This window comes from Physella acuta, unplaced genomic scaffold (assembly GCF_028476545.2).
Source record: "Physella acuta isolate Inbredline_101_S28 unplaced genomic scaffold, ASM2847654v3 ptg000657l, whole genome shotgun sequence".
Taxonomy (NCBI): domain Eukaryota; kingdom Metazoa; phylum Mollusca; class Gastropoda; family Physidae; genus Physella; species Physella acuta.
In genome coordinates, this window is record NW_026732176.1 from 362,913 (window position 1) to 383,397 (window position 20,485).

Consider the following 20,485-nt stretch of genomic DNA (forward strand, 5'->3'; position numbering starts at 1 on the left):
TAGGTCTAGATCTATATATCATAACAGCCTATCCAATCATAATAACCCTAACAAAATGGAATAAACGCTTTCTGATTAATTAATAGCTGAAAATATTTATTATGTCTTTAAAAAAAAAGATAAATTAAACATCAATAATAATCATAATAATAAATTGTATCTTATGTCTTAAAAATTTAATCATTTACAGCTACATTAATTAATACATTTTGTTCCTCACTATAATTATCATAATTATGTTCAACTTAATGGGTTAAATAATTATTTATACAAAATTTAGAATTGCATAAAATGGAATATATTCAATATAGAAAAATATAGAGTATTACTTCAATGATTCAAATTATAATTGTACATTTAGAATGGTGGTGTTTATTAGTGGTTAGTATTAATTGTATTGGTAATGTAAAGGGTAAGAATTTAGCCATCATATTTTCCAAAAAACCTGAACAAGGCTAGCCATAACACCTTGTACAAGATAATAAATGTGCTATGGTTATTCATGACATCCATTTTATCCATGTAGTTTTTCTTCCCCTGTGTGAAATGTCTAGATAGCATTTTAATCATTAGTAATACTTTGTATGACAAATAATACTATGAATGAAGAGTATTATATCCTGTATGACAAACATTAATGGTGTGTTTTCAGCCTACACAATGTGATATAAGTACAAAAGCAACAATTTTATTTACAGATAATTAAAGATCCTTGTGAAAGAGAATTTAATGACCAACAACACATTCAGGTGGCTTAAAGTCCTGAGTGAAATGTTGTGTGTGTGTACATTAACTAGACTTAAGAGCAAACTTTTTATGACAAATGTCACATTCCTATGGCCTCTAGTAAATGAATATTTTTATGTTTAGATAAACTACATTTATAATTAAATTTTTTGTGACACACATCACATTTATATGGTCTCTCTGGTAAATGAACATTTTTATGAATTGATAAATTACCTTTATAATTAAAATTTTTATGACACACATCACATTCATATAGTCTCTCTGGTAAATGTATATTTTTATGTGTAGATAAAGAACCTTTTTGACTAAATTTTTTATGACACACATCACATTCATATGGTCTCTCTGGTAAATGAATATTATTATGTTTTGATAAGTCACTTTTATGATTAAATTTTTTGTGACACACATCACATTCGTATGATCTCTCTGGTAAATGAATATTTTTATGTGTTGATAAATAACGTTTAAAATTAAATTTTTTATGACACACATCACATTCATATGGTCTCTCTGGTAAATGTATATTTTTATGGTCTGATAAATTACCTTTATGATTAAATTATTTGTGACACACATCACATTCATATGGTCTCTCTGGTAAATGAATATTTTTATGATTTGATAAGTCACTTTTATGATAAAATGTTTTGTGACACACATCTCATTCATATGGTCTGTCTGGTAAATGAAAATTTTTATGTCTAGATAAATAACCTTTATGCTTAAATTTTTTGTGACACACATCACATTCATATAGTCTATCTGGTTTATGAATATTTTTATGTCTAGATAAATGAAATATACGATTAAATTTTTTGTGACACACATCACATTCATATGGTCTCTCTGGTAAATGAATATTTTTATGTGTAATTAAATTACATTTTTGACTAAATTTTTTGTGACACACATCACATTCATAATATGGTCTGTCTGGTAAATGAATATTTTTATGACTAGATAAATGAAATATACGATTAAATTTTTTGTGACACACATCACATTCATATGGTCTCTCTGGTAAATGAATATTTTTATGTGTAATTAAATTACATTTTTGACTAAATTTTTTTTGACACACATCACATTCATAATATGGTCTCTCTGGTAAATGAATATTTTTATGCTCTGATAAATCAACTTTATGATTAAATTTTTTATGACTCACCACACATTCATATGGTCTCTTTGGTAAATGAATATTTTTATGTTTTGATAAATAACGTTTAAAATTAAATTTTTTATGACACACATCACATTCGTATGATCTCTCTGGTAAATGAATATTTTTATGTCTTGATAAATAACGTTTAAAATTAAATTTTTTATGACACACATCACATTCATATGGTCTCTCTGGTAAATGAATATTTTTATGATTTGATAAGTCACTTTTATGATAAAATGTTTTGAGACACACATCACATTCATATGGTCTGTCTGGTAAATGAATATTTTTATGTCTAGATAAATAACCTTTATGCTTAAATTTTTTATGACACACATAGCATTCATATGGCTTATTAATTCCAGAATGAATATTTGTGTGTGTGGATAAACTAGACTTTGTAGTGAGCTTTTTAGACAAACTAGACTTATTGTATACCTGTTCTAGGTTTATTTTGTTAATCTGTTCACCCTGACTGATCATAACAACTTCTTGCTGATGAAAATCATGACCATATGGATTCACCCTTGTGTGAATGTTTATGTGTTGTTTAACATGATCAAAATGGGAAAATCTTTGACAACACATATCACACTTGTATGTCTTCAGTCCCTTATTGCTAACCAGATATTCTGTTGGGAGATTATCAATCAATTTTGTATGCAATGACTTGAGTTCTTTTAATTCATTTTGAAGATCTGATTTTAAAACTGCTAAATTTTCTTTAAAATCAGTTGAATCCGATGGGGAAGAAAGTTGTTGCTGTGCTTTGAAAACATTTTGTTGTTCACTCTCCAAAGATGAAATTGTTAATATCTCAGGTTTTATATCTTCAAAAATTGAAAATACTGTTGATAGATTTGGTTTCATGTCTTCAGAAGATAAAAATGATGTTGGGTTATCTTGTTTCATCTCTTCTAAATTAAACAAAGGCTTTGTTTTATAAATATTTTTATCTTCTAAAGCTAAAAGTTGCATTGTTTCCTCAGAGTATTTGTCTTTAACAGTTGAAAATTGTGTTGATACATTTTGCTTTACATCTTCAGAATTTGAAAAGAGTGTTGATATATTTGTTTGTACTTCTTCTGAACTTGAAATAGCTGATGTTTCATCTGATTTCATGTCCATAAATGTAATGATTTCGTCACACAATTCCTGTTTCGCCATAACTAAACTCTCCCAAACTATACCATTAGTGTTGTTTGTGTTTTCCATAGCTTTAGATTGATGAATTATTGCACAAAAACTGAAATAAAAATAATCTTGATTAGAAAACCTAATTAAAATTTGTTTTTGAAAATATATTGATTGCATTTTTAAAAAATGTATAAATATTTCATAACACCATAGAATTTTTTAAGTCATAAAAAAGATCAAACAGGCCTTATTGAGCTATGGTAACATTTGTTTTAATAACTGAAGTGTCTATTATCAATTAGAAGTTTATGAATAGATTAATAGTTAAAAACAGTGTTCATGCCTTAGCACACCATGGTTGGGTGGCACAGTGCACATCTGTTAACCCATATCCCCAGAGTTTGAATCTCAGTAGGGAATCATATAATCATGTTTTCTTTGTCTTTTGCCTTTACTAATCAAAGGGCGACTCCTTTTTTTTATAAGCCATATTGTTTTTCTCTATATAATTTGTCACAGTAAAAATCTACTTTTTTAAGAAAAGCATACCAACAAACTAAAATGAGTAAATGTAACTTAGTAAACATTGGTGGGTGATACAACTTGGTGACGTCATTTATGGACACATTTTTTTTTCCCCGCTGATAGGTACAAAAACCTTACTACATTTTAAGTTTCTCACCACAAGTGTTTGAATGTAAACTTTGTATCGCCGTGCATTTTTTGTGTTATTACTGTAGCCTGGGCGACAAAGCTGTTTTATTGTGAGCGTTTATGACGCGAGCGCTTAGCCACGTACATTGTTCTTATTGATGAGCGGTTTTGTCAGGGATTTCAGTGTTGGTTTTGTCAGGGATTTTAATGTCAGTTTTGTCTGGGATTTCAGTGTCGGTTTAGTCGGGGATTTCAATGTCGGTTTTATCGTGGATTTCAATGTCGGGAGGTCTGTCCTATGGACAGTAACATTTTGTGGTGGGATATTTTCAAGGGAGCCGTATGTCACAAGGATATTTTTTTTTAACGGGATCGATTTGTCAGAACCTTTAATATTGCCCTGTCTGAGTATTTTTTGATGCATGAGGATAACCAATATGCAGCTTCTTGTTACAAATTTAGAAAACATCGTTTATACTTGCCTACATTTTTATTTTGCTTTATAATTATATATGTGTTTTTATTTGCTAGTTATATTTTATTTATTGTTATGCAAATTAAGTATGTTTTATATTCCAGACAGAATATGCACTTCTAAAGCAGAGCAGAAACCAAATGTAGAACTATATAAATTATAATAAAGCTCTTTGGTGTACTCCTATATATAAATAATTCATCATTATTTTTTTTTTACTCTAATAAAATTACAAGCATATTTATTGAGATTAAAATTAAATGAAGCCCAGCAATGGAAAGCATTTGAGCCAGCAGTGAAGAAAAAAATATTTCTTTCAAAATGACAAATGTTCTTTAGAAATGCTAAATATTTTGGTATAAATAAGAAACATTATTATAAACAAAATTTAACTAGATCTTCATTTAAAAGTAGTGTGGTTATGACTATGCCCAGCTGTCTTCAATTTCCATAAAGAATATTAGGTACTCATTACAGCTGGGTGGACTCGGGCATGTCCTATCAACCTTAGTCCTGGATCCGAACTTGAGGCTTATGGTTAACATTTGGGAATTCTATCATCGGACTAAGTCATCCCTTCATTTAATTACAATCACTGAATCAGACTAAGGGTCTTAAATGATTTGCCATCAAAGTAACATCAACATATATATTTTCACTTTTGGAACAATGATAATGATAATCATTTATATAATTACAAATTGAGTTGTATCAATTCTTCAGCTCAATGAAAAGAAAAACATACCTTTATGATAATTATTTAGTAATAGACACACTTTTAAAACTTCATTCGAGCAAGCTCTGTGCTTGATATGTTTAATAGATAGATAGAACTCACACTCAGGTTGTGCGAAAGTTTTGGTTTTTTAAAAGGGGGGTACCTTCTTCAACCATATATTTCTGGCAAACAGATGGAGTCACAACCAATATTTTGATTCTTTCTTTTGTAGTAGGCCTATAGAGTTATCTAAAGTTAAGCAAATTTTGGGACTTAAATGCTCAGTAGTTTAAATTTGTCATAATTTTAGTATTTCACATAAACCAGACTTCGGTTTTGTAGAATCGCATGATTTATCAGCTTTGCATCATGATATACAGAAACCTTTTAAGCTATGATCAATATTTTTATATTATTCATTGACACACCCATCGTTACTCTTTCTGAGTTATTTTGAGCTTAATATTTCAAAGAGTTAAAATTTAAACTGTGGTTGTATGAAAGCACTACGTGTTCAAAAATAGGGGGTCCCATGTTCAACTTTTGTTGTTCAAAAATTCTAAACATAAATGTCTTATTTTTTTGTTTATTATGCTTCCATATATGATTAAAAAAGATACTGAAAAGTTTAAACAGATTCTACCATGTAGTTTACAGGCTATGATCATTTTAGTGCACACTAAAAAATTCTTTATCACAGAAATATAAAAAATCCTGTTAAAAAATGCACCTTTTATAATAGATAAAAAAAGCATAGCTTTTTAACCATTAAAGCTACATCAAAAAGGAAAACTGTTCTGTGATTCTAATTTTTTGCTCCTTTTACTTGCAGTCATTGTATTGCAATCAAACCATATAATTTTTAAAATTCTATCCTAGTACCTAATATAATCAACAAATTTCTGTAATTATTTCACATTTTTAGAAAGATTTATGTTGTAAAAGTTTTAAAGAAATGTTTCAACCCTCCATTCATGTACCTGTTTTTAAACAAATGTATTAAAACTTTTCAGTAATAAATAAAGATGTAACCAAGCTCGTTTACTTTAGAAGCCATCTTGTTTAATTTAGTTTTTTGGTAACATTTTAGCGAGAGATTCAGGGGAAAGCACTCTTATTTACAGATGGCCGCTGTTTATATAGAAAATCTTGCTCTAAAACAAGGACAAGGCTTTTTAAAGTCAATTTTTGGCCTTTGATAAATTTAGACATTGCTATTGGTTTATTATTATGTATTATATATGACGCAAAAATATAATAATATAGGCCCCCCTACTTGTATTAAAGCCATATTAATGAGCCACCTTTCTCGCACATTACTAGCCTCTGCCGATTTTACGTACCTAAAACAATAGACTCATACCTAGAATATATATAGGCTAGGCATTTTTGTAAAAATGTTTCTATTTAACACAGAATGATAAAATTTACATATAATTAGCGTGTTATCTTTTTCGCGCATGCCTTTTTTCCATGGTAATCATGGCGTTGACCTTTGCCCTGACTGGCTTGTTTCCGCTGTACATGTTTATTAGTGGGCATGTCAAATCCAGGTGTATTGCGTGCTCATCTGTCCATATTATGACATGGTGTGTAGTTAGTAAAGTCGCCGACAGGTCTGCAGACCCTATGCGTTATTTCTTAAAGAAAATTATTCTCTATTTTAAGTAGGAACATGGTGCTTAAATGCATGGTGAGTACTTATTTATTTATTTATTTTTGTTGATAATTATCTCTTGTAAGTGAAATATGAAATATTAAAAACTTCAGTGACACCGTGCATGAAAATAATTTTAAAAAAAAAAGACTCATTAACCTCCGGATTAAAAGAAATACTCTGGAGTAAGCATTAGCCCATTTTTGCGCCAAATTTGAGTAACTTCTTAATAATTTAATAATATTACATAATATTTATTCAGTATATTAATTTTCAGAGGATTTTTTCTATGATCTTAGCGTTTCTTAATTTTTAAAAATCCTTTAAAACATGTTTTCGAATAGTATTAAGTTCGTATTTTACATTTTCCGTGTTATTTTCAGTGTGTTGAACAATTTTGCGAGAACTGGCGAACACGACTAGGCCTAAGAATGCCTAACATCTAGTGACGTATCATAAAAATATTGCTTTTTTTTATCATGTTGGCAGACACATAGTTAACTTAGATTTAATCATACACTTGGCAGACACATAGTTAACTTAGATTTAATCATACACTTGCAGTTAGGCCTAAATAATATTAAATATCATAATAGGCCTAATCAATAGCAGTTTGAATTTAGTTTTGTAATTCTGGTAGCAGATTTTCAATTTACTATAAAATCTATTAGGCCTATTTTCCTTTATTTTTCCATGCCTTGTAGAAATTAAATATATGACACTGTTTTTCTTTTCCATAAAGGCTACAGCAATCATGAGGAATCAGGGTTAAGTCTTAGTTCACTATGGCTAACTGGTATAATTCATTTATCAAGTTATATCTGACATACAGACCAGCAAAAGGAATAGGTCTATTTATATGGTATCCTAAGTATAACTAAGTATTTAATCTGTTTAGTTTGATTGAACCCTTATTAATATTATTTTACTCAAACACTTTTTATTAATTGACAAAGCTTTAGGTGGATTCCCAAGCCAAGATTTATTCATATTTTATTAATAGTAGAACTTCAGTTGGTAATAATACTAAAACCTTGTTAAAAATATGTGTGTCCCATTGATTTATGGTACATTTTCTATTCTTCGACTGACATCTCTAACAAAGACTAAATGTTTACACTAAACTACTTGTGTCTTTTACTTTAGTCAGTGTATTTTTAGGTGCCCTTTTGTTTTGTTTTTTAAACCCATACAGGATTCAGGATTATGCATTTAAATTAATTTTGTTAATGACAAATAAATTGCTCATTCAAGTAAACTCTTTACGTTAAACACAATTTAATAAAAATCCAAAATTTTAAAAAAAATAATTTATATTTTTAAATACTGCAGTCATTCAGTTTGGCTACAAGATCTGATAAAGTTATTGCTGTTTTACCTTTAATCATTGCTTAAATATCTTTTTCAAAGGTGTGGAAGCTGCACAGCTAACGACTAGTCAGTTTAACATAAGAGATGTTGGATGGCAAAGTGTAGTGAAGACTTGGTTATCTGAGGTATTTACTCCTTTCAGATTCAATTTTATCTTAGGGTATATGTGTATTAATTTTGTAACTATTCGTAATTGATGTGTTATTAGTGTTTGTGCCAAACTAGCCTTTCAGTACATGAATTTATCCTTTTTACAAGTATTTTATTCTTCTCTTTGCAGCTCTGCTTAAGGAACAACATGCATCTGATAATGCTGATATCCATAGTGAGCAGACAGTAAGACTGTACAATGAAATTTAATATCTTGATGTCGCATCAATTACAGGAAATTCAGTTATAATAATTCAGCTAATGGAATAGTGCCAAATTTTCTCATCTTCTGTTATGTCCTATTGATGATGTTGATGATGTCTATTTTTAGTCATGTAGGCTTTGCAATTCTAAAACTTAGGTTTATTAAAATGTATCCAGGATGTTTTAACCTGGTGTTGTTACTTGTTATGGTTTGACATTTTTTCATTATTGAATAAACTTTGTTTTATTTATAACATTTCTTTCTATTCCTGTGCATCAAAGCTATGATTAAAACACTACTATTAATATTAGCATGGAGTTATGTTACAAATGCTTTTCACAAGCATACGTTTACTATTTCTTTATGGGTATTAATTACTATTAGTATTTGGAAATAGCTAGACTATATGGAATTGGCTTACTATTTATCCAACTTAAAAAAAAAATCCAAATAAACATGGCATAAAAATGCTTAAACAGTGTTGTCGCATAATTTCCACCACCCCAGGTACAGTGCACTACATCTACATGTATTACAATGTTTGGTCAACCATTATTGTGTTGTATGTGTAGGTCTGCTCTACTTCATCTACCCAAGTAACAAGTTACTATAATAAGTAATATGTAATTACACGTTCCTAAAGAAAAACTGGTTGTAAAATAGTACAATAGTAGTAACATTATTTAGTATTCAGTCTAAGTATTAATAAATCAGTTTAAAAAATTAAACTAGATCTAGTTTATTTTAAAAGTTGCATTTTTTTAACACAATGTCAATCTGTTATGAGGATGACATTTAATTACTCATTTAATAAATCACTTCAATCCAGTATAACCGAAGCAATAAGCCTTATTATAATTTTTTAATTTTTAGAAAAATGCAAATACAGGATGATGCAATAAAATTATAATTTTTTGAAAAGTGCTAATCCGTGATGATGCAATGAAAAAACCATATGTGCCAACTTTTTTACTTCCGTAATATTGACTTGGACTACGAAGGTCTAAGCTGTTTTAGCCACGCCCACAATTTTTTAAAAGCACATAAATTAGCTCCTAATGAAGCTAGAGACACAAAAATGGTATTGATGTGTTGGGAAAAAAATCCTTTTTTTGTGTGGTATAATTTTATCTGAAATTAATGTAGTTCAAAAACTACGAGCAACAACCTAATATAATCAAGAAGAGGTTCTGCCATTTAATAAACAACAAAAACTATCATTCTAGGCCCAGTAGTTTTTTTTATATGAATTTTTAAAGCTTTAGGTAAAACAGCTTATATGTTCATGTAAAGTTGCAAAATATTTAGTGCCCTTCTTTGGGTTTGTACAACGAAGTTATTAAACAAATAATGTTAAAAATGTGAACATTGATGCTAGAGAGTGTAGACAATAGGAATATGCAAGTGAAATAAAGATCAATTAAAAGGAAAAGAATTTATAATTACCTTAATTAAGCCCAATTAAGGCGTGTGGTGCAGTTCTACAATGATTGCCAAAAGTCACTTTTCATACTGCATATCTATGTTGTTATTGATGATATAAAGATAAAACTTAGCCCATAGATGCCTAAGGATATGGAAATAGAAACTTACAAGTTAATACATGCTAGAAGAAAAAGAAAATCACATATAATGAAGTCTAACTAAGGGGGTGGGACTGAAATTTTGCATCAATAATACCTGGGTATTATACTCATACTGTAATATGATATGATTAGGATTATGTTGAAGTATCTAAATATTAGTAGCATTAGTTGTAGGCTACTTTTAATAAGTAGCCAAGGATTGCTAATCAATAAATGGTGTAACAGAAACTAGATGAGATGTGTGGCAACGGAATGATAGACAGCTGCCTTATTTGCTAATCTGAACCTACAATATAAAAAACATTGCTGTTGCTTAGTTTGTTATTTGTAAGTAAAATTAAAGGAAGTGGCTATTCGGACCCGGGTCCTAATAGCCTCGGCCACTATTGGGACCCGGCATTAAGTTCGTTAAGCACTTGTACAACCTGTATTAAAATTATACCTTTTATGTTTAGTCTATTTGATTTTTCTTGTGGATTTGCTCGTATTTTGTTGTTTTTTATTGTAATTAGTTATGCGGATTAACTAGCGTTAGTTCTTGCATTGCTATTTCTAAATACCCTATATTTAGCTCTGTATACACAATCATTGAATTTTGTGAAATTATCGTTAGATGTCGCGGTCGAGTGGAGAACGCAGTACCTCACGTTTCTTGATCAGTTACGGGATCGGAACCTATCAAAGCTCTTGTTTTTGCGTGAAGTAAAGTGTATTTATCTAAGTTTAACGTTCCATTGAATTGTTTGCATAGGTGTCTTTTTTAAATTGTTTTTTTTTAAAAATTTAAATAGATTTTTTTTCTAGATTTAGGGTTTTAAACACGCCAATTATAAAAACATCGCTCTATTGTTCGCCCGCTCGCGTTTTCTGGTCAGCGCAAGAAAAATACCGACATGTTCTAGCCAGGGTCACTGTGAGTTCACATTGGTTTAGACGTGAACAGTGTAGGCGTATAGCATACGTCATAGCAAGACCATTTCTATGAGCTTGTCGAGATTTGTCGTCGTCGTAGAACTTTTGTATATTGGCTATTGGGACCCGGGTCCGAATAGATGCATCCAAAATTAAATCACATTGTTTAAAGTGTTACTGTTTCTGTTTTCTTTTTGACTTTTAAAAAAATGTATCTCTGTTGCTTTAGATCAAATTATTGTTAAAGTGTTAAATGTTCCTATTTTATCTTTGACTTAGTTTTTTGTTTTTTAATTTCCATTGCCTCTATACTATAGCACTATATTTTAACTATTAGGCCTATTTCTATTTGATTTTTATATTACTCATTGGTTAGGCTATCTATAGCCTACCATTACTACTAAAAAAAAGTTTAAAATTTAAATGGAATTAGTTTAGGCTGGAGAGCAATATTTAATATTTAGTTATTTCTTCTTCTTCTTCGTTCTTAATTATTAGTGTTGAAGGGGATCGAGATTTATCTGCCAGTGGGTTTGAACTCGAGACTTTGTTTGATTTTATCAACCATGAGCATTTTGCCGACTCGACCACGCCTCCAACACAATTAAGCGTTACGTGTAAACTAGTTATGCACCATTGACTCCAAATTCAGCCTGCTTTTCTTTTTGGATTTGCTTCCATAGCCTTTGTCCAACCAAGAACAAACTACAAGGCAGTAGTTGTTTAATTTTGGAGTTGTCTCTCCTAGAAGAGTGGCTGTCCCCAGCTAACGAGCCTCATCTGCCAGAGGGTTCAAACTCGAGACTTTTCAGTTTAGCAACAATGAGCTTTTACCGACTCGACCACGCCGACCCCTCTAATCTTTAGATCTAGGGCCTATTTAAAATTTTAATTAGGTATTATTTACTAATATTTACCCGGGAGAATGTTTACACCGATGTCCGATAATGGAATCTTCTTTAAAAAAGGGGTGTTAGGTTACTGGTAGACTAGTTAACTAAATAAACACATGGCTGACTAATGTAAATGCTAACCCTGTCCCTAACCCTAACCTCAACCCTGGTCCTGCCATACATGATACGCATAACCCTAAAATAATTTAGTATGTAGCATTAGAACAAAGGGAGATAATTTTCAGACAAAAACCTGCCCAGAGCTTTTGACTGATTTTTCAAATTTTGTTTTTACCACTGTCTCTTATTAATTTTAAATTAATATCATATTAATTTCCAATACACAAAGCAACTACATTTTCAAAATCTACTGAGGTTCAGCTATAGCCTAATGCAATTACTTTTCATTTTCTTTCATTTTTGCCTATAAATAAATTGATCTGAAAACAATATATGCTCTAAATCAACTTTATTTTAATATATAAACACTTGCCTGCACACAAAACTATGCAAAATCAGTTAAATAAACCACGTGTGATTCTTATTTAATAAAGAAATTGTGATAGAATTTTACAAATACATTTTTTATGATTTTTTTAAGATTTGGACCTTTATCAGCTATGTTGTTTTTTCCTATATAATTAGTCATAAGAAAAATGTACATTTTTAAAAATAAAGCATAACATCAAACAGAAACAAGCCTGCACAATTATTAATGCAAATTTACATAAAGGAAACACCCCTGATTCATAATATATCATTAGAATTCAAAAAAATTTTGCAAACATATTTTATAAAATTTTCATTTTTGTTTCCCACTAGTTTCATTTTTTACAGAGATTATATAAGACCATACATTTTAAACAGAAAAAAAATTATTTCTCCTCTCTTGTTGAAGCTAGAAATATAAATTTGGTACCAATGGAATTCTTAATCCTTCCTCTAACTAACTCATATGATTTTAAGATTAAATACTCAAAAATTAATTTTGAATGCTACACCTACAACTACAACCTACCCTAATTTAGTTAGTAATGGACACCAGCGAGAAAAGTCTCAAAGGCATTTGAGAGGTCCATAAATTAATTTTAAAATCTTGCACGCCGTAGTTACAATTAATATGGTTATAAAATCCTGCCTGTCTGGGTTTTTTCTGACTTTACTAAAGATTGGATGTATTTGATGTTTTTAATATTTTCGGTAACTAAATAAAAATAAAAAAAAAGCAAAAACAATTTGGTTTTCACGTGTAATGGTGACATAAACAATGGCCGCCATAAATTTTATTGTACACATTGTAAGCTAAAAATAGAAAAAATAGGTCATGGTGTTTAAATTTGCATAGTTATTTAAAAACTTGATCTGCAAAGTTTTGTAAACAAAATAACTATAAAGTGGGGCTGTCAGAAATCGATCAGGGAGTTCCTTTTTAATTTTAAAAACATCAAATAGGCCTACACCCAATCTTTAGTAAAGTCCGAAAAAAACCATACAGACAGGATTTTATAACCATATTAATTGTAACTACGCCGTGCCTGATTTTTAAATTAATTTATGCACCTCTCAAATACCTTTGAGACTTTTCTCGCCGGTGTCCATTAGTTTTAGGCTTAAGTTTTTAATAAAATTTTATCTTTTATTATTTTTACGATCCTAAAACTAAGAAAGCACATTTTTATTCCATGTCAATAACATTACGGAAGGAATCTTGTCAACTTGCTGGTGTCCATTTGCCATTAGCCTTAGGGCATTAGGGCCTAATGGCCCTAAGGCCTAAGCCGCCGTAGTATGTAGCTTTTTCTGACAGGGGCAGACAACCTACCCCCAAAATCTCACCATGAAAAATTTTGTGTTTTTAAAAAAAATATTTGGGGTACTCTCTGGTTTTTTGGAAATAAAAAAGTACTCTGCTGTTTCCTGTCATTTCTACCACGTTTTTTGAACAGGAGAGGATCAGCTCTGTAATGAAGTAAAATTTTCATTTTTCCGATGTTTTTTTACCAAGAAAACTTCAAGTGAAAAATTAGGTAAGCTTGAACCTATTACATTTATAATTATAACATTATTCTTTTAGCAGAAATAAGAATAACTTTACAGAAGAACCATTTACTCTTGTAACTAAACCATAAAAAGTTAAAAAACTCATCAGCAATTTACTTAAATTAATTTTTTCCCTAACTCAGTAAGGCAGTTTTTTCAGCTGCCATCTTGTTTCTGTAATAGATAATATATAGTAAAATATATACTCAGTTCAAAACTCCAGTACTTGAAGCAGAAAAGTGAATAACTATACAGAAGAATCTTTTTCCCTTGTAATAGAATTATAAAATGTTCAAAAAGAAGTCAGCAATTTACTGAAATTAATTTTTTCTTTTACAGAATTAAGTTACAAATTTCTTCACATATCTAGTGAATTTTGCAGAGCGTGCTGTTCCAGACAGCCCCAGAAATGATCAAGTAGATGAAGCTCAACCCCAGCAGCTGCTAGCGGACCGATGAGGATGTTTTTGGACGGAAGATAATGGCTGATATGGTTCACCAGTATCTGTTGGTGGACAATAGGCTCCTGCGATATGTCCTGTCTGTGCTCTTACAGTCTACGCAGGATGTTAAGGAACGGCAGATATCCCCTTACTTGACTGGTAGCTATTCTGACCCTTCTGAGGAAATGTTAAAATGGACTCAGCTCCTGCCCACAAGATCCATGCTGAGAGGATGCTGGGATATATGGACTGATGCGCTGAGCTCTAAACACCACTGGGTTTTCTGGATTTCAGGGTGAAGGCAAAGCTGAACTCAACCCTTCAGTGGCTGGAAAGGAAGTCAGAAGCAGAGCAGAAAGTCCAAGAGGGACAGCTCTGGGCTGGTAAGGACTGCAATTACTTGAGAAGGTTTTTGAATCAGAAGACTGGGATTCCTGTACAATCTCTAATTGTGGATCTTGCAAACAGTGACCTCAGTTTTGATTAATAGTTAGTGGTGAGTTATTCATTTTATTATTATTTGTTGAAACACCCAGCTATTGAATTGTTTTAATCAGCTCAATATAATGTGCTGGATAGTATTGACTGTATTGTATGTAAATTAGAACCTACACATGAGGTGAGTAAGATACAATTTTTCCCCTCATTTTAAATCAAAAATGTCTTTAAATAAAAAGCTAGATCTAGGCCTATTCATTAATTAGGTATAGCCTAGTTAACTATTATTCTTTGCATTTCAGGGTACTTAATTGTATATTTGTATTGTAATATTATAGCCAAAATGTAGTTTTAAGTTTTTAAAGATAGTGCTCTCTCGGGCCTAACAATTTAAATTTTGAAAGAAAATTATTTAGGCCTAGTATTAATATTAAATTTTTTAATTAGGCCTAGGCCTATGCGCAAAATAATACCAAATTATTATAGCTGTAATTAAATTTTCTGTGTTATTTCAGGGCTGATATTATTGTAACTTATTTGTGATAAATTGTGATATAGGCCTAATATTTCCAAATACAATTTTTTTAAGATCATTTTGCTGTTTTTGTTTTTTTGCTTTATGTGTTATCTCCCTTTTACAATATTTGTGTTGTTCGCCTCATTAAAAAAACAAAAAAAAAATGATTTCTCAGCTTCTAATTATAATTAAGCTAGAAATACAAATGAAGTATCTATGTCATGTTTACCTTTAACACTATGTAATGTAACTAACAGGTTTATAAGGTATAAAACTCAATAATTCTAATCCAATGCTAGAAATCTACTACTATATCTTGTACTAGATCTAGATCTACCTCTACCGACCCTAACTAAGACCTAATAAGGCCAAGGCCTAATAATTCCTAACCATAAAATTAGGTAGGATTACAATACTACTAACAACCCAACACCACTTTTTTAAAGAAGATTCCGGTAATCTATCGTTTTAGCGTAATCAATTCGGCTGCAGTAGAAATGTGCGGGAGAGGTAACTGATGAATATATTTGTTTAAATAAGTATAATTTAAGTCAAATGTTACAAAACATAACAGATAATTGATTTAATATAACAATCACTGACCAAAACAATTTAAAATATCATGAAACTAACTTTAAACAAGGTGTTTGAGATAAATATTAGCAGATAAAAACAGCGGCCATCTTTCCAAATAAAATTTAGAGTAGTTTCCCTTGATACACATGTCTATTCGTATGTATATTGTGTTGATTTTGTTGTTGAATATACATAGCTGTCTTGTTTAATAAAAGTGGGACAGAGGGCCGTCTTCTTATCTTTAATTTCAATTGAAATTAAGGCTATGTATGTATGTACATCCAAGATCTCAAAGACTTTTGGGAGGTCCAACATTTATTAAACCCTTTTGTACTGATTAACTTGTCAATTATTAGGTCGTCCATATTCTTCATAAATGACGTTGGACTCAAAATATGGGACGGTGTAAAATATTTTTTCAAAAATGATGAAGAATATATTCGTGTTCGTTAGAAATTGTGATTAAGGGTTAGGGTATAGTAGAACTGCGATATGATATTAAATCATCATCTTGCTTTTAGTAACTATTGGGTGAGAGGGAAATCGTCGGGAAAAGTATGACGTCATTTATGGGCGATCCATTTAATTAAGCCTAGTTGTTTTTTTTGTCTGTAGACATTAGTCTTAGGCCTACACCTTTTCTGAATTAAGATTATTGTGTTTTTTAAAATAGGTTCAAATTTTAATTAGTTACATTTGAATACCACATGGTTTGTTTTTTTTTTGGGTTTTTTTTTTCCTTCTGCTATCATCAGTTTTTTTTATTTCTTCAGTAGTCAATGTTTACCCCTCCCCACCACACATTATTACAACAACAAAAAACCACCCACTATATATGTCATAGCGTAGATATATAGAATTAGACTAGACGAGTAAGGGTTACCATAGGACGGTACGAACTTGACAGTAGACGATTTGGTGCGAGAGTATTGTGCGCGTGTTCAATAAAATTTGTGTGGCGTGAGTGTGACGTGAGCATGGTGCGACAATGTACCGATGACGTAAGACGCAGCAGTGAAGTTAGTTGGGGGTTAGATATAGTAGAAGACGGACATATTTTTTGATATTGTACAAATGATCTATAAGTGTGTGTTAATAAAGTTCATGTTATTTCATAAACGAAGTTGTTGACATTGTTAATTAGTGTCTGCGGAACATAAGAGTGATTCCCGTCCTCCTCACGAGTATAATGGTTGCCGTATGAATAGTAGTAGATCAGAATATATTGAGATTATATATAAATCCCCCCCCCCCCCATCACAATATAGTGATATCTCCCTCTAGAAAAAAAAACTAGATGAACCTATAGTTCGTAGGAAAATTAGAATCTATCACTTTAAAAAAAAAGAAATACGTCATTTTTCTAAACCACGCCGTTTCATCCCCCAATAAGCACAACGTCACAAAGTTCGCGGCGCGTGTGACGTCATTTGTCATTAGGCTAATGTTTAAGAAAGAGATACCGCGTAATTAAAAAAAAATCAAAACAGGCACTAAATGACTATGACGATGAGACTAGCGACATTTAGCCTGACGAATAGATCTAAATGACTTTAGTTCGGTGAATTATATTGGTGTTTAATTTATTACAGTGGCATGATGTTCTCCCTCTACTATACAAATTCACGTGCTTTTAATTTCTGCAACATGCTGCCCTGAGATGTTCGGCTCTAAAATGCCCGTGACACAGCGGCTTCGGTAAATGCATTTAGGCTCCCGGTCCCACCTATAAACGTCTGTCCATTAAGCTCCACGCAAAACGTGTGATTAATATGTGGACATAAGCGGCGCTAGTGGTGGTGTCAACAGGGGCCAAGCTCAGGTCTTAAGCTAAAGGTGCTCCGCACTTCATAAAAGACAAAATTGATGTTCAGATATCGTCGGACTCTGGCGTTTTGCCGACGGCCGTACTCCTAATGCACAGTCTTAGAGGCTGTCCACTGCTAACACTATTTTATGTTAAATTTAAGCCAATACTGAGCTGTGGCTTTACATTAGCTCAGTGGCGTAGCGAGGTCGAGTGTCACCTGGTGCGGCACTTAATGGTGTCTTGGACTCTTGTCGAATATTGTTGACAAGAGCTACTTGGTTTGAGCCTTATTGTCAGAAGTTATTTCATTTGGAGTCAATATAGTGCGGCTTATTTTCGTCGGTAGGCATTTAATGGCAGGCCCTTTTTGGCGGGGATGATGTGCTCAAGTTGTTAAACACCGCTTAGGACAACAGGCATGCAATAGTTATGATCATTCGTTATGAACAAATGTATGCATGAAAACGAACGCTTTATGTTCCTCAATTTCATTGAGCACAGCTTTAAAGAAGATTCCAAAATAGACGTCACGCGTCCCCCCCCCCCCCCCCGGACCACCCTGCGTAAGTTGACGGCACATTAGCATAGCATATGTGACATCGTTTATGGATAACACCATATAACTCATTTTGGGTATTTGGTATCAACATTTTGACAACAAAGGTTATTTAAAATGTATATAGGACTTGACATCTACCATAAATGACATCGCACACTTAAGGGGTGGAGTAACTGGTTTTGAGACAACGTTTTACGCGGGAAATGGGAGGGGTAAGAAACGTGAAACGTTATGTATTTCGCCAAATACAAAAATGCTGAATATATCGTTTTCATTAGAATTATGGCTTGACTTTTTAACAGGCAGGGCAAAAAGGTAATTTTTGACATTACGACTATTTCGTAACGGCGAAAATGAGGGGGGGGGGGGGGGGTTAAGGTGAAGAAAGGTCAAAATAAACATTAGACTTAGATATGTAGTGGTAGCTCTATAAAAATAGGGAGTATCTTAATGTGTAAAAATTGCATCTCATAATAATAATAATTCTAGAACTAATGTTTATTGTCAGTCAATTAAATTGTTTAAAGGGCAGAATTAAAAAAAAAAAAACGCATGCTTTGTATTTAAACACAAGACTAACGTATTTAATAGCAAACATCAATACATTTTCATACAAATAGAAATTAAAGGGAAATGACTCAAAATAATATTTTCTTAAGATGGCCGCTGTTTTTAATAGCAAATTTAGTATCTGGAACATCGATGTTAAACCTTAATTTCATGACATTTTTATTGATTTAAACCTTAAATGTGGTTTAATATTCAATTATCTTTAGTATTTTAGTAAAATATGCAAAAATATATTCACATCTAAGCCATATTTGATAGTTACCTTATCCCTACATTACTAGTGACGGCCGAATTGATTACGCTAAAGCGATAGATTACCATTACCGAAGATTCCATTATCAGACACTGGTATCTATAATCATCCGAAGTTTTTAGTTAGTATTAAACTAAATTACTTAATTTATTATTTATTGTCACTCACTGCCATTCACAACACACCTCTCCATGACAACTCTTCTTACGTTTCAATCTAAAGAAAATCAGAAATCGGTTACACTTTTTAAGTGGCCTTGCACCCAGAGTTCCTCACTAGTGATCATCAAATAGCGGTCACGTGGTTTAAAAAAAAATTGGTTGTCATTCAAAAGCCATGTTTTATAAAAAAAAAAAGTTGTTAGCAAAATATGATTTATTTTTTCACAGAATGATAACCCTAATAGTTCTACAACCTCAAATTCATTTTTGTAACCTCCAGGCTGATATTTGAAAAGTTCTATTAATTTTAATGAGATCGACTTTAAAATTTAGCCTTCATTCTCCAAAGCAAATTTTAAAATGCTTTTCTGGCATATTTAGCCTAGCCACCTTATAACATGAAAACCCCCCATTTTGCTCGTGGTAAACATTTTTAAAAGTAATTCTAAGAAGGTCTCTCTAATACCGCGTTTACACTTACGACAATATATACTATACATTTCTGGAGCCCGCCAAAATAAAATTTGTCTTGAAACAATTTGTTCACAGAACATGTATACTTTAGCGTTCACACTAGAACATTGTTATAGAACATTTTATAAAACGATCATGACCTTTGACCCGGAGCGTCTGCTATATAGGCCCGGATAATTAAATAAAGAGAAATCAAAGTTAAATAATCATTAAAAAAGTTTTTAAAAACCCACGTTTTCTGATTGAACTAAAAAGTAGAAAATAAATGCTATACATCACAATAATGCAAGCGATCACTCTACTATAAGCGATCAAATATTCTATGGTCATCCAAAAGAAAGCTTCCCTGAAAATTTCAGCGCGCTAGCTAACTGGGAAGTGCCAGAAATTTCGATCGCAAGATTTGTTGTTTTTACTCGGTTGTTTGCCTTGGATTCATGTACAAAGAGATGTATAAATGCATTATTTATTTACTCTCCTCTTGGTGTAGTATACCTGTCAAACCATTTTTTTTTTTTTAATTATTTTATTTATTTATTTATTTATTTTTTCTCTGTTTTCGCCCTCTAGGTTAACTTAGGATTTGGGGATTTAGTTAGTATTTGTAGTATGTACTACAAATACTTGGGTGGGGGGTAGTGTTACGGGTCAGTCGTAGGTTAGATTAGAATAGGTTAGAATAGTCTAGAACTAGGGGAGAGAGCGTGTGTGAGTGGAGTTCACCCTACTGTGTAGTTACCCTTGTGTGTTTATGTCTTGTGGTCCCAAGGTCGAATGCGGGTATAAAAGGGGGAGTGAACGATTGTGGGGAGGTCAGCGGGTTAGTAGCGGTTAGGACGAGGGCTGTATGATACGCTTGAATGTATTGAGACGAATAAAAGTAGTGGAGTTCTACACGAATTGTTGTTGAATTCGGATCTAACACGGACGTAACAGCCCACCCAAACCACAACCAACCAAAACCA

General features: G+C 31.7%; 1 protein-coding gene across 6 annotated transcripts; it reads right to left on the reverse strand.

Annotated features, from left to right (window-relative positions):
• Nucleotides 1-93: 93 nt before the first annotated feature.
• LOC131948663 (zinc finger protein 431-like) lies at nt 94-19,091 on the reverse strand. Of its 6 annotated transcripts, XM_059310291.1 has the most exons (3): nt 19,054-19,091; nt 9,735-9,855; nt 94-3,167 (listed from the first exon to the last, which is right to left on the reverse strand). In XM_059310291.1, the coding sequence occupies exon 3, from the start codon at nt 3,134-3,136 to the stop codon at nt 1,415-1,417; it is 1,722 nt and encodes a 573-aa protein (XP_059166274.1). In that variant the 5' UTR covers nt 3,137-3,167; nt 9,735-9,855; nt 19,054-19,091; the 3' UTR covers nt 94-1,414. The 6 variants fall into 6 exon arrangements, with proteins under 6 accessions (XP_059166274.1, XP_059166273.1, XP_059166275.1 ...); XM_059310290.1 differs by lacking the exons at nt 9,735-9,855; nt 19,054-19,091 and adding an exon at nt 6,370-6,683; XM_059310292.1 differs by lacking the exons at nt 9,735-9,855; nt 19,054-19,091 and adding an exon at nt 6,337-6,393.
• Between the last annotated feature and the right edge of the window lie 1,394 nt (nt 19,092-20,485).